At 40.0% G+C, this 24,417-nt stretch overlaps 2 protein-coding genes across 2 annotated transcripts in view; one reads left to right on the top strand and one right to left on the bottom strand.

Annotated features, from left to right (window-relative positions):
- The window catches only part of ttc3 (tetratricopeptide repeat domain 3), a 32,390-nt gene extending 14,066 nt beyond the window's left edge, over positions 1–18,324 (top strand). Inside the window, exons 15-46 of the mRNA XM_061056458.1 lie at positions 276–330; positions 2,512–2,572; positions 2,963–3,050; positions 3,941–4,093; positions 4,240–4,320; positions 4,659–4,768; positions 5,288–5,414; positions 5,749–5,871; positions 5,981–6,082; positions 6,211–6,303; positions 6,414–6,478; positions 8,021–8,157; positions 9,959–10,285; positions 10,383–10,658; positions 10,748–10,791; positions 11,764–11,814; positions 11,915–11,991; positions 12,076–12,231; positions 12,384–13,050; positions 13,140–13,208; positions 13,916–14,065; positions 14,160–14,299; positions 14,492–14,560; positions 14,649–14,745; positions 15,698–15,801; positions 16,106–16,190; positions 16,464–16,565; positions 16,778–16,974; positions 17,194–17,308; positions 17,503–17,637; positions 17,931–18,023; positions 18,118–18,324. Of these exons, the coding sequence (XP_060912441.1) occupies positions 276–330; positions 2,512–2,572; positions 2,963–3,050; positions 3,941–4,093; positions 4,240–4,320; positions 4,659–4,768; positions 5,288–5,414; positions 5,749–5,871; positions 5,981–6,082; positions 6,211–6,303; positions 6,414–6,478; positions 8,021–8,157; positions 9,959–10,285; positions 10,383–10,658; positions 10,748–10,791; positions 11,764–11,814; positions 11,915–11,991; positions 12,076–12,231; positions 12,384–13,050; positions 13,140–13,208; positions 13,916–14,065; positions 14,160–14,299; positions 14,492–14,560; positions 14,649–14,745; positions 15,698–15,801; positions 16,106–16,190; positions 16,464–16,565; positions 16,778–16,974; positions 17,194–17,308; positions 17,503–17,637; positions 17,931–18,023; positions 18,118–18,222 (4,254 nt within the window). The 3' untranslated portion in view covers positions 18,223–18,324. The remainder of the gene's footprint in view (positions 1–275; positions 331–2,511; positions 2,573–2,962; positions 3,051–3,940; positions 4,094–4,239; positions 4,321–4,658; positions 4,769–5,287; positions 5,415–5,748; positions 5,872–5,980; positions 6,083–6,210; positions 6,304–6,413; positions 6,479–8,020; positions 8,158–9,958; positions 10,286–10,382; positions 10,659–10,747; positions 10,792–11,763; positions 11,815–11,914; positions 11,992–12,075; positions 12,232–12,383; positions 13,051–13,139; positions 13,209–13,915; positions 14,066–14,159; positions 14,300–14,491; positions 14,561–14,648; positions 14,746–15,697; positions 15,802–16,105; positions 16,191–16,463; positions 16,566–16,777; positions 16,975–17,193; positions 17,309–17,502; positions 17,638–17,930; positions 18,024–18,117) is intronic.
- Positions 18,325–19,288: 964 nt separating this feature from the next.
- vps26c (VPS26 endosomal protein sorting factor C) lies at positions 19,289–23,988 on the bottom strand. Its single transcript, XM_061056457.1, has 8 exons — positions 23,791–23,988; positions 22,237–22,380; positions 21,605–21,754; positions 21,080–21,160; positions 20,860–20,934; positions 20,632–20,782; positions 20,387–20,539; positions 19,289–19,637 (listed from the first exon to the last, which is right to left on the bottom strand). Exons 1-8 carry the CDS (start codon positions 23,845–23,847, stop codon positions 19,555–19,557), a joined length of 894 nt encoding a protein of 297 aa, XP_060912440.1. The 5' UTR covers positions 23,848–23,988; the 3' UTR covers positions 19,289–19,554.
- Positions 23,989–24,417: the final 429 nt, after the last annotated feature.

Here is a 24,417-nt window from a genome sequence, read left to right as displayed (position 1 = left end):
CATAATTATTTAACAAATATAAGAAGCTAATATGAGTAGTTATCTGGGTGTTTCTCTCATCTTTCTGTAATATTGAACCAATATCGAATCATTATTGAATCGAATCGCGACCAGAAGAATTGGAATAGAATTGTAAGGTTGTGAACAACACCCAGCTCTAGTGCACATTATGTTAAATGCGTCGGCTAACCGGTCTATATGCTGTTCTTGTTTGTTGGTGTGATGCCGTTCATCGTTGATCTATTAGTAAATTAACTTGTGTGTTTTCTCGACAGGCTCCAGAGGTCAAAACCAGCAAGAAACCAGACGTTAAAACCAACAAGCAACCCGGTGAGTTTGTTTGAACATTTATTAAATTTTTCAGAATGTTTGTACAGTAAGAACCATCGTCTCTTTGTTGTCAGCAGGGTCACACGTTCAATTTTTGACTCATCTGTCAAGGTGGCGGGTAGATTAAAAACAATCCTCTGGTTGTAAAACCAGAAAGGATCAGGTTTAACAGGACCATTTCTGTAGTAACTCTAAAAAGGGATAAGTCTGCTAAAAGTCTAGTTTAGTATTCAGGCGGCTGTTTCCAAATGGTTCTTTGAGCTTTTGGGCTGAGAAGAACTATACCGAGTTCAGTGATTCGTTTTTTTTTTTTAACGTGCAGCCCATTTGTTACAATTGTTACACAGTAGTCTTATTTTTTCTTCCAAAGAGTGTCTTTCTCAGTCTTTCTTCTGCTGAGAATTCAAGGCTGAAGGCCCAATATCTCTGCTCTGCTTTTGATAACATTTCTCTGATTGGGACTAAAACATTTCCACACCAGAAGGAGAAATGATAAAGATATCACACTGTACTCGAGCCCAAGGTTTGAAATAAGAGTGTGAAGTCTATGATATTCAAACCTTGTTTTTATGAAACTATACAATCCACAGTACTATAAGAATAGTAATCTCAAGTGGTACTGAAGCTCTAATAAAATCATATAAACATATTTTTTAACTAAAAGCTGCGCGAGTGAAAGAAAGAGAGCACTGACTACATTACACAAACAGAACGTCAACATTGGTAGTGAACATTGCCAACATGTGTTTGTGTAATTTGTGAAATACGATGGTGAGTGTTTTATTTTGAAATTAACCAGACTCTGAGTGTAGTGCCGTTGCTAGTGCACTCCGGAGATGGATCGCGGTTCTCGCTGTGAAAATAGGAGCGCTGACTAGAGTGGCAGCAGTCAGCAGCGTAGCGCAGCATGCACTGAGTATGTGGAAATTGGCAGTTAGGCGGAGGTGTTTGTTTTTTAATTATTAAATAATGAAATCGTTAGACAGACTGTAAATTATCTTAGGATTTATTCAGCGCATGTGTGACACAGTTTTCATGTTTACAGCCTTTTATCAGATTCTGTTAGCGGGCGCTCGCCTACAAATTCCTTTCGTCTTGTGTACTCTTCTGATTGGCTGGAAGGAGGGCTTTACCTTCACTTGAATATGTCAGGCATATCGAATTTCTTCAGCCCCAGCTTCAAATTTCCTTTTTTTAAGCTCCTAGCATGAGCCTGACCGTCGATCCAAAAATAGATCTGCTACAGAAAGGCTTGTCACACAAATGCAGGTTACAGAGTTACACAGACCTAAAGGAAGAATGACACTCAGATGATGGACAGATTTAAAATAAAACCTTCATGACAGTTAAAGCGATAAATGAATACATAAGAATTCAGACTAACACTAGCTTGTCCTGTAGATACCAGAACACTTGGGTCGCTTTGATTGTTATTTCAGGAGAGGCAGAAGAAGTCTCTGCAGCTGGCGTCACAATATTCACTGAATGTTTGATGAAAACAGGAAAAACAAAAATCCTGCTCTTGACCAATCAGAAACATCCCATCCCATTAGGAGGAGGGGCTTATTATGTGTAAAGCTCTTGTCTTCTGTTGCTCAGTTTGCGCTTCATACGAGCCAGATTGTAGTTTTTTTTTGCGTGTGAAGTTAGTTTGAAAAACCAAAACGTTGACTCATCAGTCAAAATGAGAGAAAGAGAGGGAGAAGCTTTTGAGTGACTGCATGTGATACAAATATGGATGATGCTTTTTGTATTCTAATAACTCCACATTAGCTCTCATGTCTCAATAAGTAATAAGTACCTGAGGGACAATGTCCTCATTTATTAAGTACCTTTTGATTATCAAGAGAGTTTCCTCTGGTTAGCTGAAGACAAACCAGAAGAAGAAGAACCCATTTTTTTCAGCCTGCCTGGTTTGCCGTATATGGTCACGGTGTTGTGACCATGTTGTGGTCGCATGGAGTGCCTCGACTCAACAGTATCTAAAACAGGGTCTGCATTGTCTCAGTGCCTCTTCTGAGTTTCACGTTGTTTGTCTGAGCACAAGTGAGAATCAACCAGCCAGAACCTCCAACCAACCTCTGGATTAATCAATCGATTAGCTTCAGCTTTAAAACCGCTATGATAAAAAGATAGTTCCTATGACATTACAAAACTTTATGTCGATTTTTCTCCCTTCAGGTAAAAATGAGAAGACAACACAGGCGGAGAGCGCAGCTAAAGGCTCTAAAGCAGCCAAAAGGTGAGTGGAAGTCCTCACACTAGTGCTCATAAAAATAACATGACAGCTCGTAAAAATGCTCTTTAGTAGTGTTGAAGTAAAGCAGGTTAACAGATGTTTAGGAGCCTTTGATGATTATGCATTTTCTTCACAACAATATAAGTTCATGTGAGATTATTTTTCCAAAAGATGAGAAAATATAACCAGTGAAGTATTTGTATCTTTTGGTTGTTGTTTCATGTGATGAACGATTGTTTACATCCTGCTTTCTGACAATTAGAATTTGTCTCTCTAAGAGGTAAAAACAGCTGGAGCATAAAGGAGCTGTCCCTTTCATTCTTCAGTGTGTTTAGTCTCAAAACTAGAGAAACATCAGGGAGTGTGTATCTGATTCAGTGTCTGTGTTTTCAGTGAGTTACCTTCAAAGAGTGCACAAGGAGAGTCGTGCACGGCTGCAGCCAAGAAAGCAAAGAACAAACCCTCTCAGGCTCAGAATGAGGTGAGGCCGTGTTTACATGAAATGAAACTGTAACTGAGACATGTTGAAACTACCTCATCTTATCAGTGAGCTGTGAGGACATGTAAAGCTTTTCCTAAAACAGTGTATTATTAAAAACCTGACGAGTATCAAACCGGAAACAAACACCCTGAAGAGAGAGAGAGTGGAAATGAGCTGATTTTTTTTGGTTGTTCTGAATATCGTTCTTTAAAAAGTGTCGTCTCACCGTGTAAGAAGAATTAACAAACGATGTTGACATTTGTTTCTCTGTATTTACTGGGTTAGGGTCTGCTGTGTTGTGCTGAGGGGCCTTCACACTAATGTTGACGTAAATATGTCAAATAGGAAATACGTAGAGTGATATTCATTTCTCGGAAACTTGCTTCAACGTAACTCTGAAAATTATATCCCTTACCCCCCCTAACCTCCCCATTACCCTCTGCACTGACCTGCAGTTTTGCAAATTGGTTATAACCAGGTTTTTAATCCCTTTTATTGCTCAAGCTGTCAGGAAATAAAAATTTAATAAGCTTTGAAATGAGTCACCTAAAATCTTTCATATTTGTTCTGATATTTAATCATTTTTATGTTCCAATGACGATCTCTGAATTTAAAGGTTCCCTCAGTTTGTGTCAGAGAAATGCCTCTTCCTAATATACCTCCAGAATACTGTCATTATATACAATGGTTCAAATACAACTAGTTATTAAACAGAATATGTGAAAACTGCCACCAGTAGCATGGCAGGAAGTGTGAGCTGTGGTTTCTGCAGCGGATGGAGGTGCACTCTTCTGTGGCTAAAAGAGATGCACTTGTTAACAAACTGTGAACATGATGGCATCATCGTTTGAAATGTCCAACTTTAATGTGTGTTTGTTGTTGTCTTTCAGAAACCTAAAGCGGTCAATCTTAAAGTGGCCGTGTGTAAAGAGTTGAAATCGGTGGTGCATGATGCTCACACCGCTCTCACTGACCTCCGCAGCCGCAACGCAGAACAGGCCTTCAGCCAGGCTCTGGTTACTGTGGAGGCCAACAACCCCAAGGTAATCATGTGACTGATCTCCAATCCTCCTAGTCATCTTCAACCCTCCCCACACACACACACAAACCTAAAGCTTTGTGCCATGTGTTATGAAATGTTCTCTGTGCTGTGAGAGATGAGAGGATAACATTTTCTTTTCTTTCTCAGGAACTTGGACTCTCCACCCTCGATGTGCTGTTGTTGCTGTACGGCCGAGCGTCTGCCCTGACAGAGATCGGTCAGCCTGAGGTAACTCAGATTATTTGACTTCTTTAACTGCAGCAATAATCAGGTTTAAGCTTTTTAATGACCAAAAACTCTCCTGTGCATACCCTCACCTTTACCTGTATTTAAGGCATTTGAAATGCAACTCCACAAAATGTTTCCTGTTAGACAAACATTTTATTTCCTAAGAATTAATAATTATAAAACTCTGAAGGAAGCCATGGTTATGTTTGATGTTTTTCTTTAGACCAAGTTTGATTGAAGTCGAGTTGGTTTTATTTTGAAAGGATTTTTTCTGCACTTGAAAGGATTGTCAGTTTTCCGTGTTACAGTCATCATGTTTGGTTTCCTTGTGCAAACAGGAACTTGGAGAAGCACAGAGACTTCTGCAGAAGATCAAATCATATGAGGAAAGGACGTTTCAGTGTCTGGTTTTCTACGCCATCGGGAGGGTGTATCTCAGAGAGAACAGGTACGCTTCAAGAGCTAGTAGAGCTAGTTTCATTGATTTGTATTTTGGCTGTCAAACTTTGAATTAATCACGTTTGCATTTTTAATTAAAATAAAATGAAATTCAAACCTGCTTTTATTTTGAAATAAAGGTAATGACATTAGTTGAATTTACAAAACTTTTTACGGATCAAAAACCAAAGTAAAACAGCTCAAAGGCACAGTAACAAAGGTTAATGTGCGATGTCATGAGGTGGATATTACTTTGGACTCGTCAGCTGAGCTGTCAGAGAGTTTTTTTTAAAGTGAAATGAGACATTGAAAGATGCAGCAGTGTCCTTCTTTTCCGTCATTGTCACTACAGGGAGACACTGCGGAGGCTTTTCCAGCATAAGTGCCGAAAGAGACAAAATAGCATGTGGCTAATTGTATTAATTTTAGACCTTAAGCGATTAGGTAGTTACTGCTAACAGCCCTAAGTGGTACCTTTTTTTTCACCCCGTTTTTAAATCGACATATGCTCATCTTCTCTTGGGAACAGGTTTGCAGTTGCTCTGGAGCAGTTTTCAGATTCTCTGCAGATGGTGAAGAATCAAATCACACCTGGAAAACTCACCTGGCCTTTGACCAAAGAGATCGTCAAAGAAACACAGCCCGACTATTTCAAGGTTTGTTGTTGCCTTAAAGAAATGAATTTCAATGAACTTATTGTTCTGACTGTAATCAGCTTTCTAGGAATAATGAACAGAAGAAGGAAACAGCAAATTATTACTCATCTTAAATGAAACATTAAGCTGCATTCCCAACCAAAGCACTGGAACTGTTACTCCCATTTACTCTTTGAAAGCAGCTAAAAGGTTCCTGTTAAACTTGGCACGGATCAGACAAGTTGTTCCTCTGATCGATGATTAATGGAGTTACTGCACAAAACTAAAAATCAACGTTGAGGCATGATAACATTTTTGGGTCTGCTTGTTCTTACTTTCCTTTTCTTTCTTTTAGGATATTCTGGAGAATAATTTAGAGTTGTGCAGATTTCCGCCTGCTCCTGACGCCATTTGTCGACTCGTCAAATGCCTCGGTCATTCTAAAACAGAAATCTACATCACAGACCCAAATTTTAAGGTAAGAAACCAGCCATGAAAAATCTAATTTTGAAGGGGGTTCAAATATATATATTTATATATAAATAAAACACTTGAGTATAAGAAAATGTATTTTCCTCTTTTTGTAGGGCTTCATTGAAATAAGCTGCTGTCAGAGCTGCACTGTTGAATACCACATCGCCTGTTGGAAGACACTCAAGACATCACCAGTTTTTGAAAAGAGTGAGAAGGTAAATCTAGATGTTTTAACTTAAAGGAGAGGGTCCTTAAAGAAGCACAAAGCTTAAACTCCCAGAATAGATGTTTCTTTCTCCACGTGTACATTTCTTATTTTTGTATTCTTTCTGTTTTTTTGCAGGATTTCCTGCTAGAGTCCTGTTTTACTCCAGACTGTGTCGGTAAAATCTGTAATATCAAAATCTATGGTCCAACAGGCCTGATAAAATGTAAGGTAAGATGAACCTCTCCAGGTGAAGTGAGATTTCAGAGCCACTGTGCTTATTTATCACAGGATTATTGTTTTAACCTCCTTGTTTTACACCACGCCTTTTCTCTCTTCAGTTTGAAGCAGATGTCCCCAAACCTCAGATGCCAAAGAAGCCAAAAGTGAACCAGAAATGTACAAGGTGAGGCTGCATGAAGGTGGGATGGGTGGAGCTTCAGTGGGTTTGTGGTGGAGATGGAGTGTGTCAAGCTCAGCTGTGGAGAAAAGGCACCCTGAGACCTGCAGATTAAAATGAATTTATCTGCAAAGAAACTGAACAAGGCTTTGTAGAATCTACTTTTTATACCATTCAAATAACAGAATATGTGATTATTCACACAGTTCAGTCAAACTTCAGATGAGTGAGCTGCACACACACTTAGGCAAGGCCGGTGAGAAATCACACTAAGGGCGCGGTCACACTGGTAATCCGTACCGTGCCCAAGCACGCTTCACCCCTAAAGTCCAGTTTGTTTGGCCAGTGTGACCGCTCCGTGCCGTGCTCAGGCACTGTACACTTCATGCACGAGCACAAGCGTGCGGGTACTGACTACAATGACACAATATAAGCCACAAAGTAGCTGTCATGTTCTGTGTTGTTCTCCGATGTGCAGATGTGGACTCAACTGCGCGTCCCTTTTTTTTTAAATTTGATTTTCCTTGAGTCCGCCTGTTTGTAAACTGAGCATGCTTGAGTGTTGCATGTGTTTTATTACGACTTTATGTACAAGAGGTAATCGTGTTTATAGGCCCGGTTAGTCCTGGTGCAGTGTGACCGTGCTGGCCAGCGGGGTAATGGTGCAGCGGGGGGCCAATCGTGCTTGAGTACGGCACGGTACAGATTGCCAGTGTGACCGCGCCCTAAGAGCCTGATTTTAACTGTGTGACCTCCAGTTGAAAAGATGAACAGGCTTATTACAGAAAGTGGAACATTTACTGATAGCAGAAGTTCAGATACTGGAAGATGCCTCACATATGCTGAAATCTTAATTCTCGAGACGGGTGGGAAAAGAGATGTTGAAGCAGGGTTATGCTGAGGAGCTTTCTGCTTTAAAAGGCAATTCACCGTGAAACACTTTAATCTCATCCTGCAATGGACCAAAACAGTCCACTATTGCCCACTAGAACCACATGCACAGTAGCTACTGTTTCTTCAGGTCATGGCTCTGTTCTCACTGTGCATTTGTGAGCAGAATCAAAATTTCAAACATGCCAGAAAATCTTCTGACCGGTAGGGAGCAGCTGACCGTGTCTTGATGCATCTCTCTATACTGCGAGACTAACTACGTGCAATCGGGCTGAAATTTCAGAATTAGTCATGTGACTCAAAAATTGTGTGTAAATCGGGCTGAGATTGTTTAGCGTACAATCTGCTTTAGGCACCTATAGGCTCTCTGAACCATGTCATTGGTTAAACTTCTTAGAGCTCTGGAGATGATGTTGAAGTTGAGGGAAAAAAACTCCACAGGAGTATATATTAAAAAAGAAAAAAAAAAAAAAAGTTTAAATATGATTAAAAATCTAAAATCATACTTGTATTTAGTTCAATGACACTATGATCAAATGACTGATTGTTCTGTGAGGCAGGGCATCAATGAGACATTATACTGGATCACATACTCATTGCAACATACTCAGACTCTTATTAACTGCTTCTCTTGTTTTTTTTATATTTGATTCAAAGTCTGAAGAAGCTCAAATCTAAAGAGGAGCATCGACAGAAGAGGAGGCAGTTCAAGCAGTCTTTCCAAAATAATCAGGTGATCAACGAAGAGAGTCCGCAGAAGAAAGAAGACTCAACATCTCAGAGTCAACAGAAAGGTAAAACTTCAATCGCACTGAACTGTTTCTGACACCGCTCGTCCTCGAGAGGTCGGCTTTTTAATTTCACAGTGAGAAGAACCTTCAGAGTGTAATCTGTCATTTCTGTGCTAGTAATAGATCATAATGACATTTCTACATGCTGCAGGATCCAGAGATTTGATGCTTCTTCCTTGATCTACAAGTTAATTAACAGCAGACAAAGCTCCTTCAGTAACCAATGTTTGGGCTAATATTGTTAAAAATCTGGTACAATAGGAGTGCCTGTAGCCTAGTGGTTGGTGCGCACTAGGGGTGCAGAAATGCAAAATTTTCTCTAATCGATTACTCTTCCCATTGTTAAAGTGAGTACTCGAGTAATCCTTTTTGTAGTTGTTTTTTTTTTTTTCTGTGATTCTTTTCCCCCACGGGAGGCCCCGCCCCCAATTATGACACGATGCTGACTGTATCTATTGATTAATTTGAATCTTCTGGATTTTAGTAATTGTAAGTAATAGGCCTTTGTATTAACGTTCAAATATGAAATGTCTTACTTCAACAGACAGCAACCTCAAATAAAAATTCACACAGACGTTTTATGACCGTTTTAACACTCAATTATAATTAGGGCAGTGAGTGTGGTGAGCGGACGTGCAGACATCAATGCACACTCATCGCACGTTGAAGCTGTTTTGACAGCAACATTCTGTTAACAAAGACTCCAGTCTGCAGTGTAGAGCACACTTTACTCTGGTAAATGAAGTTACAATAGAACAGGTGAACGATTTAAGTGTCTGTCTGTTTCATCTTTCTCCTCTGTGCGTAATGACACACTCGCTCAATCTCGCTCTTCCGTCCGCTATTTCTCCCTATATGGTTTTTCCGTTTTGTAGTTATTAAAAGATTTTAAAATAATCATCTAAAATTCCAAAATTAAGGAAAACATCTAGTTATGCTGCTCTGTCCTGGACGATCAAACGTCATTGGTTTGGCGAGGTAAAGCGGTAACCGCAAAGTGAAAGTCCTTCTTTTTCTGTGGACTAAAAAGACAATTTGAACTGTACTTTTGTAGATCATATTGCATATTTCATTTGTTTGGGACTTTTTGTTTATTGTGTATTCATAAAGGGGTTAATTAAAGGGATATTTTTGTAAGGGTAGCAGCGTACGGATCAATAACGGACGCGTTTTAGCACAGAGCCTTTATCAGCGCTTTGTTTGTCATCTATTTACTTTTTGCGCCCGTGCACCTGAAGTTTTATTTCTGTTTGAGTGTGCTCCTTTTTTTCTGTTTTGAATTAGGCCTATCCTAGAACCCACAATGCAACAAGAAACATTTACAAAAATGTGGACTACAAAACGATTATCGATTACATTTATTTTGTAACCGATAATTATTTAATGAACTCGGGTACCCGAGTACTCGTTTGCACCCCTAGTGCGCACACCTCGTACGGAGGCTGACGTCCTCCAAGCAGGCGACCCGTGGGATTGGGAGGTATATTGGTACAGTCTGAGATATACCATGAGTGCTGCTCTGTAGTGTCAGGTCTTTTCGGCTTTAGCACACACACACTCAGTCAGTCAGTCCTGTTGTCACTTGATCTGCTCTTGTATTGATGTATTTAATGTTTTATGTTGTTGTCTGAGTCTATGAACCTGTATAACATATGATTCTCATTTTGGATGCAAATCAAATTTTCCCTCGAGGACTAAAAAGTGAAAGTTGAGTTACTACTGTAAGATTTAAGTCACAGTACTTTTTATAGGTCAAACATCTGGCAGATGATAGATGGCTCTGACTCTTGTTTCCTGTTCTCAGCCTGGCTGCTGTACAGGGATCGAGTTCTTCTGCAGATCAGCCAGAACATGGAGCTGCTGAGGGAGGAGAAAGGTCTCCACGTGTCGACCCTGACCGGCACTCTGAAGCCGTGGCTGGAGCTGGACTTGTCGAAGGGGAACCAGATCGCACAGCGCATACTGAACTTGCAGCAGGAGGAGCAACCTGACCTGACTCTGGGTCACACGGTTGAGCTTCTGCTGGAGAGAAAGAATCGGGTTTGGGCGCGAGTCTTTGTTGAAGTGCTGAGCAGCTGTGACGACCTGAATCCTAAACTCAACAACTGGGCGTGCCATCTAAACGATGCAGGTCAGCATTTTTTAGGTTTTCCTTAAATGTGTGTCATATGACTTTCACTGCACCTACAGAACTCGTGTCACAAATGTTGACTGTTGTCTTTCTTCAGGTCTGAATGCTGCCAAATCCTTCATCGAACGCTACGCAGGACACCTGGAGCAACTGGACTTGGCTTTTTTGCTCAACTTTAGTCCGTTGCAGGAGGTGATTATAGAGAAGTTCGGCACTAGGCCGGAACCTTTTTCAAGCATTGGCTTGACAGTGACTGAGTACCTAAAACAAGCTCCGCCTCATGACATGAGACTGTTTATCTGGACTCTGGAGGAGCATAGAGACGAGTATGTCTCCTGCCACTCTATGCTGGATGAATATTTTGATATGATGGGTACGTATATGACACTTTTAAGCATTTTCATTTTAAGTTCTGTTCACTTGTTGCTGCTCAGAGTTGATTTCAGCGTCTTTGTTTTTCAGATGGACATTGTTCAGTCTTAAAAAAGTCTGATGAAAATGAAAATGTAAGTCTTCAGAAACCTGACTGTTGTTCCTTTGCTTTGATGAAATCGCGGTTCAAATGCAAATGAAAGCCTCAGAACGTATTCAACATTTCGGGAAGTGTGCCTCCATACAGCAAGACGGATTAGAAAATAGATACCAGTGTCTGGGTTATATAGTGAAGAGGAAGATAATCATTGTGTTTTTTAGTTACTGAAGCAATTCCATGGTGGAAATTTAAAACATGAAGTAGTCAGTGTTTTGAATTTTGACAAAGATCTTAACCCCATACCTGTTTTCTTCATTAACTCCCCCCCATCTCACCCTACCTCTACCCAACCCATTGACCTCTTACTGTACATGAGAATGAAGCATGAGTGACAGAGTAAATAATAGTAATCAGTTAAATACATTAAAACTGAAGATGAGTAAATAACCGCTGAAATTAATTACTGCACTCACTGCACCTTATGTTCAAACGAAAACAACGGTAACTGTACTGGTACGTCAACCGCTGTCTACTGTGTGCAGCTCTGCTCTGTTTAGTGCAGGAGTGTTTGTCTCTGGTTATCATGGTGTTGTTGAGGGAAAAAAATCAAACCAATCATAAAATAATTTCTCTCAGATGAAGTCTATCACCTTATTAGTCTGACTGTTAACAACGAAAAATGAAGTCTTGGCCTGAAGTCCAGCCAGAGGCCCAGAGAGGTCGGCCATGTGTCCCAGAGGGTTACGATAGTGAGGGGTTTCTGAGATGGATAGGAAGCTACCTTCATCTGGCTCGTAACATACTGCAGCTTAGTGATGGTCTTCTTGTGAGATTAGAGTGCTGAATTGCCTTCACTACCACCACAACTTGCAAACAAGCACATTTCCCAAAATGTTGAGCTGTTCCTTTAATGTGCTTTAAACCTTGTAACTCTGCCTCAGCCCTCAGATGCCCTTGAAGTTGGTTTAACCTCTTCATGTTTTTTTTTTTTTTTTTTTCATTTCAGAATTCTCCTATGAAGAGTCGACGTCGAAAAAAAAAGCACAGAGAGCCGATGGTAAGAAGAAGTCGTTTTATGTTCCGTAGATGTTTTATTGTTAGAAAATTGGACATGAAGCATCACTCTGACGGGTTTCCTCTCATCTCTCTCCTCTCAGGGTGTTTTTGTTTTCCCTACAAGAAGTCTAACGCCAAGAGATGAGTTTGATCAAGACTATTTTGAAGATGACTCTTTGTAAGTTGCATTGTCCACATGAAAACAGCGTTTGTTTGTTTGTGTCTATGAGGGTTTATAAGACAGAGATTGTGTATCCAACAGATCATTTCTTCACCCTGGTGATCCCTTCAGTGTGCCCAGTCATCTTCGGGAACAGGTGGCAGATTTTGAGGAGCAGTACAACAGCACTCGACACGGAAGTCACTATAAAAATATTTTGGACAACAACCCAGACCCGACTAAAGAGAGTTTGTATGAGTAAGTCAGAGCTTCAGATGTGGTGAATTGTGATTCCCTCTTAGTCGGATATATCAGATTAGTCATGTGTCTGTAAATGAGGGATAAGTGTGATCCTTTTTTTTTTTTTTTTTTTTTTTTTTTTTTAATTGGATGTCTCCTTCCTGCTGCAGCTACTTTGCTCAGATCTTGGAGGAGCACGGCCCACTGGAAGCTGAGGACCGTTTGTTGGTGGGTGAACTGGACAATTTCCCTCCTGTGGCTCAGGAGAAGATCCAAGAAGCTGGCGGCTTCAAGTCGTTCCTCTTGGAGTCCCTTCGCTTCATACAGATGGGGAGGTGTATCGGCCTGACTAAGCACGCTGTCTCCCTGCAGCAGGCTGGACACAGAGCCAGCCTGGACGACCTGGACGACCTGGATAACCTGGATGAACTGGATGACCTAGACGAATTAGTGGATCCTCAGACAAGATATCCATCTTTTGATTCAAAGACTGGTCATGAAGCTGCTTTTACAGGGTATCCAGATGGTATTTCATCCGCACAGACTCAAGTGTATCCCATCCTCCCAAATCCATATGGAGTGTTTGTTTTTGGCCACCAGCCTCCTCCACATGTACTGTCAGCTGGTGGTGTAACTGTGGGTAATGATTGCCTTTCTCAGTGGACTAACGGTGACAGTCAACAGCAGGCTCCTTATTTTGTTCCTAACGGCAATGAAGAGACGGATCTATATTGCAGTGACGGTGAAGGTGGACTCACAGAAACGGATTCATCTTCAGGTGGAGTCGCTTCAGTGTCGAGTGAGGAAAGCCTTCTGAAGAAACATGTTGCAGTTCAGGTGAATATGCAGGTTTTAAAACTTAAGATATTTGCATGAGAAATGACGTGCGAGTTTGCATGTTCCTTATCCATTTGTTCCTCTTTCAGACGAGTCAGGAGTCCATGAGGAGTGTAGCAGTGAATACAGAGCTTCATGAGCGTTTCGAGAGCTGTCAGGTGAGTTTCAGTTTCCAGTTTTATCTGAAAGTGAGAGAGCGTGACACATACTGGGTCATGTACAAGAGGTAACCGTGCTCAGGCCCGGTTAGTCCTGGAGCAGTGTGAGTGCAGGCCAGCGGGGAGGCGGGACAATCGTGCTTAAGTGCGGTATGGGACAACTTTAACTAGTGTGAGTGCGCCCCAAGATGCAATTCTAAAATATCAGAGTAGAAATGTACCTGGATAAGGTGTGTGTTGAGACACTTTTTGAATTTGTTAAAGTATCACCTGTCCAGGTTTTAAGAGTGTTTCCCTTTTATTCTCATGTGTTTTCTGTCTGTTGTTTTAAATTTCAGAAAAGTAAAAAAAAAAAAAAAAGGCAAAACCTGTGAAAATGTAGTTTGTGATGTTGTTTTAAAATAATTATTTACATTATAAATATGATTTTACCAGCTCAAGGATGTTTTAGCAACATCCTGTTTGTGTACTTTTTAGCACTGATGCCATTTTAAAGAAAAGTTCTGTTTTTGAATAAAGGGATAGAAATAAAAAGTTTTCTTTTCTTGGATAAATCAAAAAAATAATCATAACCGTAGTTGCAGCTCTAACATTTTTACATCATTGTCTAAAATGGACCGGCTTCTCTTTCCTTGTTTCTCTGGAGGTTTTAAGTTGTCTTGAATCAGTTTGGGTGATGATGGTGATGGTTTTGTTTACTGCTCCAGGGTGACCTCAACAAAAAACAAAAGAGAAACAAAATGTTGGAGCTGCAGATCAAGAAAATATCAAACAGCCGTGACAAAGTGGAACTGAGGCACAAAGAAGACCTCGCTGTCCTCGAGGAAGACATTCAGAAGGTCACTGCAAACATACAGGTAGGTCCTAAACCAGTAACAGTGTGAGTGGATTTCAAGTTTATCAGCTGAGTCTGACTAAATCATCTGTTGTTGTTTGTTTTCACTCGTTAAGGTGACGAACACAGAGCTGGCACTGTTCCAGCAGAAACTTGAAGAGGAGGTGAAGAAAGACCAGAACGAGAAGAAAGCCAACCAGGAGGCGCTGAAGTCCCTCAAAGTGGAGATGGAAACCCTGGTGGAGGAGCAGAGGGGGTAGGGTCACCTTTTCATCTGTTTATTGAAACATCAGAATTGTTGAAGATTTATTGTTGAAGTTTCTCCTTGCAGCGGGTTTGTATGAATGAGAGTCTCACCTGCTCACTTGTAATAAAATAAAAACATTCCATTACGTGATCCCTAAGTATTTGGTTTATTGATCTCTTCTTTTTTTCCCTCCGTGTGAAGTCTTACTCGAGATATCCGAGGGAGGAAAGGCAGCTTTGACGCAAAGTTGAAGGATTTCTTGGAGCTGAGGTAAGTTTTGGTTTTAGGATGAAGGTAAATGCATAAACTGAACGCACCCCTCCCCTTATTCCTCACTTCTTTCCTTTTGTTCCTTCAGCAACCAGTCAGCAGCTGAGAAGATGAGTCTGGAGGATGAGATCAAACGCTGTAAGGCCTCATTAACCTCGGCTAGCAGGAAGTCTAAAAATGCTCAGGTTGGTCATAATTCTTACTCATTTACTTTACTGAGATCTCGTCTGAAATGTGGGGAAAGCAACCTACTGTGTGATTTTTTTATTTTTTATTTATTTATTTTAAACTTTACAAACCAAGAAAAGTCCATCATATTTGTTACGTAAGGTTTTTAAGAACCCTTTTCACTAAAACTGGTCACAAAATCTGCTTGATGAATCCTTAAAATCCCTTCTTAAAAAAAACTTACAACATAATTATTTCTGTATTTTTGTAATTTGTCACTTACAAGGGTGGTTTAGGAAATGACTCCAGCTTATTGGCAGTTTCTTTCGGACTGTTTTAATTATGATCAGCATTTACTCTGCCAGTACCAGCTGGCGGTTACCTCACGACTTTATCCCTCGCTGTATTCTGCAGATGGTAAGCTGCCAGTATTACACAACTCTGGGACAAAGTTAGCGTGTTATCTTCAGCGACTTCGAGGAGACGGCCTTCTTCGTTGCAGGGATACATTTTTGAATACTTTGGACAAATAGTTAAACAATGAAGACTGAGGTCTGCAGAGTCCAGAACTGAATCACACACACCCACATGACCTTGAATACATTTTCATATCATTATGATTTTCCTCCCCCTTGGTGGATCTTATTAACGCTCTTCTCCAACCAAATCCCGACTTCCTGTTTTAACATGAACATGATATCTTTCACTGATTATCCAATTGTTTGGTTTTCCCCTCCTCTGATAACCTGATCACAACTTTACATATAGTCTACAATTTAAGTCCAGCCCTTGTAGCTTTGAGCCATCGATGTAGAAGAGGTGGTGATGTTAATTTTTTTTTTTGAGTTTGCTGTATTCTCAATCAGAAATTATGAATATCATATGGACTAAAGGTTACAATAGTTTTGATTATAAAGGCTGGTTTTTATCAAGCTTGTGAGGTTAACTGAACTTGTTTTGCATCTCCAGTTGTCTGTGGTGGAGAGCAGTCAGGATCAGAGTCTGTACAGCCTCCAGAGAGAGCTGGCGGACAACAAGGCTTTTCTGACCAAACTGGACGAGGCCATACACAGGTAAGACGACGCAGCTTAAATCAGTCTGCTTTTAGATAGACCACCTTGTATCAGATTCAGGTTTAATGGGGGCATCGGTGGAATAGTGGTTGGTGTGCGAGCCCCATGTTCAGGGGCCTTGGTCCTCCAGGCGGACGGCCCATGTTAGTGTCCGACCTGTAGCTCCTTTCCCACATGTCACTTCAGTTTCTCTCTCTCTGCTGGATTTCTGACTCTATCCACTGTCCTACCTCTCAGTGAGGGCAGAAGAAGCCTAAAATAGACCTTAAAAAAAGATGGTTTAATACGTTTTTATTTTATCCAGATACCCAAACCAAGACCTGGAAGTAACCAGGAACACACACAGAGCCAACGTGCAAGATATCGAAAAGAAAATCTCCACCCTTGAGGTAAAAGAACTATTACAGAATGACAGAAGCACATGTAGATCATCTCTAACTGAGAGGCTCCTGTTAATGCTGTTAAATATATGATGGTTATTGAATCAACAATAAAAACAAAACTCAGTCTTGATGAGTGTTCATCATGATGAGTAGATCACAAGTCTCTCATTTAGACTGATCTACTGAGCTGGTGTCAATCAGAGCTGAAATGATGAGCTCATTGAGAGATGTGTGACGACTCGACTCAGGAGAGTAAAGACGCTGCTCTGTGTTCCTCAGACTCAGTTCAAGGAGCAGATGGATCAGGTGAAGAACGGCAGAAAAGTCCACGAGCTTCTTCCAGTCAACGTCAGCAAACAGAATGGACCTCCAGCTGCACCAGTAAGACGGATCACAAGACCAGTCGTACCAGTTCAGCACGCATGTTGCAATTATTCAATCTCCTCAGACTTCTAAATATGCTGCGTTTTCCTTATTGGTCATTTAAAATATAAAACTAAAAGATAATATTTTCACCTTTTGCAGAACAAATGTATCTCCATAATCAGAATATCACACAAATTATAAATTCTTGTCTTCTGTTATTTTTGCAGACGTCTGGTGCAGCCCGCCCGCCCTCAGCCCAGGCCTCCAGCAGCTCTCCTCCTCTCGGCCAACAGGCTGAGGCTTCAGCTGCTCCGCCAAAGGCGCAGAACAAACCTCCGACCAGGACGATGGGGCCTCCACACAGCACCACTGTGTTTAATAAAGCCATAGAGCACCTGGCCAGCATGTTCCCTGACTACACAAGGTAACCACAGGTCTTCACATTAGTTTTAATATCTGCACATATCTGTGATTTGTGCTTTGTAGTTTGATTGTTGTGTTATTCTTTGTTTTGGCTTTCCTGTGCACATAGACATCTTTGTGGCCTCTCATGTTTGTTCTCACTTAAAGGGTTATCTGGGAGTGGGAATCTTTTCTGTCAGACACAAATAATGATCTCATCAAACTGTTTCTGTGTTTTCAGGTCAGAGTTGATGAAGTTTTTTCAGGAGTTACGATCATCCAACGGCGGAAGCCTGAGCAGCATGGCCTTACAGGATATGGTCGGTGGAGTGAGCCAGCTCATCCTGGACCATCAAGTAGGTCCCTCATATGTAATAATAAAAACAATATTTAATGTTGAGATCATTTTTTTTTTTTTTTTACCTGGTTTGACTCGGACCACCGTCTACTGTTCTAATTTGGAGTGATCCAATAAACTTGACTCGCCTTAACTGTCCAGTTATTTGTCATCTATAAATGTGTAACATTATTCGTTTTTGTTTCCTCTCAGGAGACGCTTTATTCAGCTGCCACATCGAGCCACACAGGACGAAGGACTCCGGCTCAGTCTGTCACCCCTCCTCTGGCATATTCAGTCCCAGTCTGGCAGACAACTGGACCCCCGAGAGGCACACAGTCCAGCGCTGTAAGTCAAAAGAATCCCCCCCATAGTCTGAACTGCACTGACATCAGAGCTACAGTTTGACTTGAAACAAACACAATTAACTTATTTATGTTATTAACTTAGATTATGTTATCCTCAAGTGTTCAAAGTTCTGAAGGCTGTTGATTGTATCACAACACTTGTAGGACTTATTGTTTGTTTGCTGATATTTGCTGAATTAGCACAAAGCAGTAAGGTTAGAATAAAACATTCAAAATGGAAACAAGTCTGTGGTCTGCCACTGCTCCACTTTAAAATGTGTTTATTGATTGCAGCTGAACGTTGAGGATCCTTGTATCATCTGCCATGATGACATGAGTCCTGACGACATCTGTGTGCTGGAGTGCAGACACAGCTTCCATAATAAGGTGAGTGAAGAAACTGCGTCTACAGAACCTTTAAGAACTTCTTTCTGGCTCTCTGGATTAATGTGCGGTTTGTTTGTCGTCTGTTCGTGTTCAGTGTATCCGGTCGTGGCTGAAGGAGCAGAGCACCTGTCCCACCTGCAGAGACCACGCTCTGCTGCCGGAGGAATTCCCCGCGCTGACTGGCCGGAGACGTCCATGATGATAAACCCCTCCCCCCCCTTCTTTTCTTACATGCATGTTTTTATCATTATTATCTTAACCACTTGTTTGATTAAAACCCTCCCCTCATACCCAGCTTTCATTCTGCCTGCTTTTAGCGTGTTTTATTGTAACCACAAGTTTGATTCAAATCTTAAAAGTCATTTGTATCCTTAAAATGTTCCAAAGTGAAGAAAAACATCCATTTTTACTTTGATTAAACAAAAGACTTGTGTTTGAGCTCGTGTGTGTGTGATGTTTACTTGTCACATTTCAGGGTTAGGAATGAGGATTTTCAGAAGTCAAAGGCTGGGAAAGAATTTGAAACAACTTTGTAACTGAAGATGGATTCGTCTCAACTCAAAAGCCCAAACTGAAACTCCCCACAGACAAAAGTCCACCAAGTGGTTCGGTTCAGTACGGTAAACACTGATCTCGCTTGCTTTTTCACAGCAGATCGTTCTCCTACTTGGCAGTCGGTGTGTAACATGGCACAGGTTGTGTTTGTCCTTTATTACTGCTGTCACACAGGAAGTGCCTTTTTTTTTTCAGTTTGTCTCGCTCCACCCTTCAGGGTCGGATCGGAACCGCAACATAAAGCCAAAAAGTAGGACATACAGATCCGTTATTTTGTTGTTATTCCCACTTTTGATATTGGAATCGCCAATAAAATGCAAACTGAACTCAAGCGCTTGACAGAAACGGGGCTAAAGAAACTGTCAGAGTCGAGCCCTTTTTTGCAAATAAGCAGAATTTGCCAAAACCTAAAGGAATAGTTTGACATTTTCGTGATATACACTTGTAGGCAGTATTTTTTCTTTGGTCTCCTCTGAAACATTTTAACTTTGGGGAATAGTTAGATGAGAAAAGGTCTCTACAGGCTACATGCTGATTTTACTATTGAGTTTTTGTACAGGTTAAATAAATAACTGAGGTGCTTAAATATGTCAAATATACAGATTTTTATAATATACTTTAGCCTTTGGCATTTATGTGTGAAATCTGAGAGCTCAAAATCTTACATCACAGGTCAAGTTCCTGATAAACAAAAATAAAGAATCTCAAAATTTTCATCATCAATATGACATTTATTAACACAGAAATGGAATGATCTCATTGAACGTTTGGTCGTTCTCTGTATGAAAACACTAATGTGTATTTTAGTAATGGATTCTCCTGTATTTGCACTAGGTTAGCATGATCTCTTTTCTGGCTAAAGAGAAAATGTTTACATTCTGCAGAGATAAAATCTCCAGCAGTGAACAGAAGAGTCGTGATATCTGTGATGTGATATATATAGAACGTGTTTCAGTGCTTGACGTGTCGTCCAGGTTCAGACTCGGCACAGCTTCAGAGGGAAGTTCTCTGTGATCAGATGATCGTCATGAAGCACGATGACGATGTTGACTTCAAACTCTGAAAGAAAAATAGAGCACAACAAAACAACAGCTGTGTTTTTAGCAGGTCTTGATTTTCTAATATCGTTTTTAGATTCGCACTAATAAGGAAGATAGACGGAAACAGCTAGCCTAGTTCTGACCAAAAGCACCTCAGTCTGACAGGAAGTGACTCTAAACCTCACTCATGATGTATGTTATTTATCAACATGAAAATCCTGCAAACTAAAAATGATCACAACTTCCTGGAGCTTCACTGGCTGCTAATCCACCGACCGTGTCCCAAAAATCCCCTGGATGATGAAAAATGATAGGTCTGCCTCCTGGGTGTTTCGACAGATTGCACAAACAAGATATATACTGTTATGTGTGAATGCTAGATTACTGTAGATTGAGTTTGTGTGTGTTGGACACATGCAGACTAACAGTGCACCGTTTATTTTACTCCATGCTAAGCTAACAGAACGCTAGGAATAGGTCTATTTTTAATGTGACAATAGAGGGCTATCAATCAAAACTATTTCCTACACAAATATACTTGAGAACAGATAGATTTATAGTTTTTTTTCCCCGCAAAATTTCTCCCCATATCTGTTGTAAGATCGAGGATACAGAATCCAACTGTTAAAGGAAATTACTGAACCTTTTTTGAAAGAAGAGAATACTACATTTTTAAAGATTCTCAAATAGAAATAAAGCTAAAGGAAAAGTACGAGAATGCCGATGTATGTGAAGTATACAAAGAGCTGATTTTCAGGATTTACTGACCGACTTTAAAGTTGGTTGTCTCCAGAGTGGGGCAGGTGAAGAGTCGGGGAAACACCATGTAGATGGGGATAGGGAGGCTGTGGCAGACGTCTCCTTCAGCTATCTGGATGTTCTGGATCTCTGTGGCATCTCTGGCGTAACCTTCGGCACAACCTGAACACAGCAGCAGGCATTTTTTTTTTTTTTTAAGGACTCTGCCCAGACGACAGAAACACTTTTCTGATCATCTCACAGCAAGAACTCACCACAGGTCTCTACCCGCACAAGCTGCAGTTCAATACTCTTAATGGGAACGTCTGAGTTCTCCACCACCACCTCTCCGGTCAGCGGCTGGCTGATCACACAGTTGGTGGCGTCTAAATTTCCTCTGATCAGAAACTTTGGCAGCGCACTCCTCTGAAGACACAAAGCAAATTTGTCACATCAGCCCATATTTAAGGAAATACAAAATAAAGCTGCCAAGAGTTTCTCACCTCGCGGCTGTTCTGCAGGGTGTCTGGAGTGATGGTGAAGTTCACTGGTGTGGGGACGACTTTAGCTTTCTGCGGCTGAAAATCAGACCGCACAAAAAAAAAAAACATCTCACAGTTCATTAGTCTTGTTTGAAAAAAACAAAAACAAAGACCGTCTTACAACATTACAACGTCTTATTCATACCATAACCGTTATACAAACCAGATCAGTCCGACTCACCTGACAGTGAACGATGAACTCACAGTTCCTGCTCAGGTCTTTGGCCAGCAGAGAGCGCTTCATGTCACAGCGGAGAGTGTACTAAAGAGAAGACACACAGGACGGTTTACTGACAGGAAACTGATTTGACAGAAGTTGCATCACGACATCCTCAACATTTCCTTTAAGATTTAGTTTCTTTAGTTTCTTCTTTTTTTTCTGCAGCAAGTCCGGGTGAGCTGATGTGAGAACGCAGCAGGATATTATCTGGAGAATTCAGCTCGAGCCAATAGGAGGGGGCGGTGACGTTTATATCCTGCGACTGCTGCACGGTGCATATGTGTGAGTGTATGAACAAGAACGCTCTACTGTTGATGTCCTGCTGAAAAGATCTAGATATTTTCAGGAGTGAATACATGAAAACGGCTTATGTGTGATAAGAAAGTCCTCTTCAGATTTACCCTGAAAGGTAAAAATGGGTTAAAGGAGAAGTTATGATCCATTATTTACGTCATAAATGTCTTTTTTTCTGTGAGCCTTTCTCACCTGGATGTTGACAAAGACCCCATGGTAGGTCTCATACAGCACCTTGTTGCCCTTAGTGTTCAAAGGGAACTCAAAGGGGATCTCCGTTTTGCCTCCTGGGACTTTTCCCGCCTTGGCCACCTCGATGTTGCTGCTGATCAGCTGGATGGGCTGCAACGTGAGGCAGAAAGGTTAGATCATGACGCTTTATGTTCGAGTTTGGGAAATGTTGTGGCCTGGACCAGTAGACTGAGGCTGCGAGCCGCCTTCATTTCCTCTCTGCTTCTGTTGATTCATCATGTTCTAATTCATTCATTCAAGGACTCTCTCACTGCTGACCAGCTGCAGTCAAACACTGGTTAATTATTTCCATAAATGGATGTGTTTATAATGAGTTGTAAACATGAATTAATTGTTTGGACTAAAGTCCATCACTTTAATGCTGAGCACAGGAAGAAGTCTTTCAGATTAGAATAAAGTGAAAGAGAAAAATGTCACAGTGGAGAAGCTCAAAATAGATTACTTTTGCTCTGTTAATCTGTCTTTATGCTGATTAATCTCTCTCCTCTACGAGTATCAGAGAGGTTAGAGCGTTTCATTAGGAAGGCAGACCATCTGATGATTTAAAAGGAGAACGTTTCGTCATAGTTCACCTTGACAGAGTTGTAGAAAGCCTCAAAGACGCCGACACTCTTGGAGCTGAGCTGCAGGTTGACCAGTCCCTCCATGCTCAGAGAGATGCCATGGTGCTGCAGAGCCTCCTTACACACCAGCAGGATGACTCCAGCCACCACTTCCTAAACACAAAACAACACAGCTGAGGTCACCATATAAATATTATTAACTGTTATTATTAAAACAGATTCAGTGTTAGACTACACAAACAACGTACGCATCCGCCTTTGCATCCCATTTTAACGACAGCATGAAGACAGTATCACTTGTTGTATTCAGTGTCGGTGTTAAAACAGCAGCAGTAGTTAAGTAGGTAAGTTATGATCAAAGTTTTATTACCAGAGATCATGTTAGAATTTAAGAAGTTAAGAGTAGCAACAGTGGCAGCATCAGCATTTCTAGCTAAAATTAGCAGCACTAGTATTATAATGTGTGGTATTAGCATTGCTGTAAATGTATGTTAAATAAAAAAGTGCTGTAGCTTTAAATGCCAGTACAAATACTTTATAGCTCATTGATTGATTCATTTGAAATGGTTAAATGTGTAGGTGACGGTATCAACTAACAACTGTGTAAAGGAACAGGTTTTTTTTCCAACATGTTACATTTTTGGACATTATATTTTGATTTGAGTCATCTCTGTCAGAAACACTAATAAATACTTTAGATTAGTATTTCAGTTTTCATTTATCTAGGAATTTATTTTATTTTATTTTATTTATATTTTTTATATTACTGCATATAGTTCAGCTTGTATTTTAACATAAACACATCTGAGACTGCACTAACCTGCCACATTAAGACGGAGCACATTAAAAAACAAAACATTTTTTTAAATGTCATAAAAAGCAAAATTTGCTTTTTTTTATGTTTTATGAATCTATGTTGTTTTTTTGTATTTTTAAATTGTTTTTGTCTAAAATGTTACTGTGTAAATTGTCTTTGGGTATTTAGTTATATTATAGATTATTATTATTATTATAGTTATGATAAATATAAATAAAATGTATAACATTATTTTTAATAAATTGAACAGGAGATAATGTATTTTTAGGGAAATTAACAAAACCATCCAACTGCTGGTTTTAACTAAAATATATATTTTTAAATATTAAATGAATATCATGTATATCTACAAGTTTTAATAGTATAAACTTAAAAAACACGTTTTTAACATGTTTTAAGGCTATCAGAGTAAATCTTAATCTGTAAAGACCCAACATGCTTTAATTTAAAATATAAAGTATAAATATTAAGGTGACGTCATCAAACTGTTGTTTTAAGTTGATTTAATAAAAGTCTTTAAACTACATTTTGAAAGGGAGACAGATTTTGGCGTAACACCCACTGATCAGCTGCTGGTCATGTGTGGAGAGGACGACGCCTCCTTCCAAGGTTTTTATCCTTGTTTGTGTCTTTTAATGAATCTAGTATCGACACATATAACTATAAATATTTACATTTACAACATAAACAGAGAGATACAATAAAAACATCCTGTTAGCTAGTTGGTTGTAGCTTAACGTACTTACCCCTTCATGGTAAACTTTGTTCGCTCTTTTCAGTCGTATATCCAAAGTGACGCTCATCTCTGCTCATAAAACATTAATCAGACATTTAAAGAACGGATGACAAGCGTATTAAAAACAAAAAACAAAGAGGGGTTTCTCTAAAAGTACTTCTCCTCTGTGTTTCCGCTCGGCTTCCGTAGTTCAACAACGATACGACTTCCGGTTCGAGGCCGTCTAAATAAAAGTGGCAGCTTGTCCCTTCAAAGTAAGAGCCTTGATAGATGCAAAAAGTTCGAGTCTTGTGCTCTTTGCCCTTTACAGTTTCTGTTCCCGCCTCAATCCACTGAAGGCTGTTAAATATTTATGCTTTAATAATAAAAATGTTAAATTTTTATGTGTTAATGTTATTTTTTTTTTATAAAAATAATAATAATAATATAGAAGCTATGGAAGTCCATTTCCGCCAGTTAGAAAAATAAAAATTTAAAATTTGGCTTTGTTGAGATTTATTTTTCGAAATGATGAGATAAAAAGTCATAATTATGAGATAATAAAGTCATAATTATGAGATAATAAAGTCATAATAATGAGATAAAAAGTCATAATAATGAGATAAAAAGTCATAATTATGAGATAATAAAGTCATAA

The sequence above is a fragment of the Labrus mixtus genome, chromosome 14, assembly GCF_963584025.1.
Source record: "Labrus mixtus chromosome 14, fLabMix1.1, whole genome shotgun sequence".
NCBI lineage: Eukaryota > Metazoa > Chordata > Actinopteri > Labriformes > Labridae > Labrus > Labrus mixtus.
This window is presented reverse-complemented; position numbering and strand designations above follow the sequence as displayed.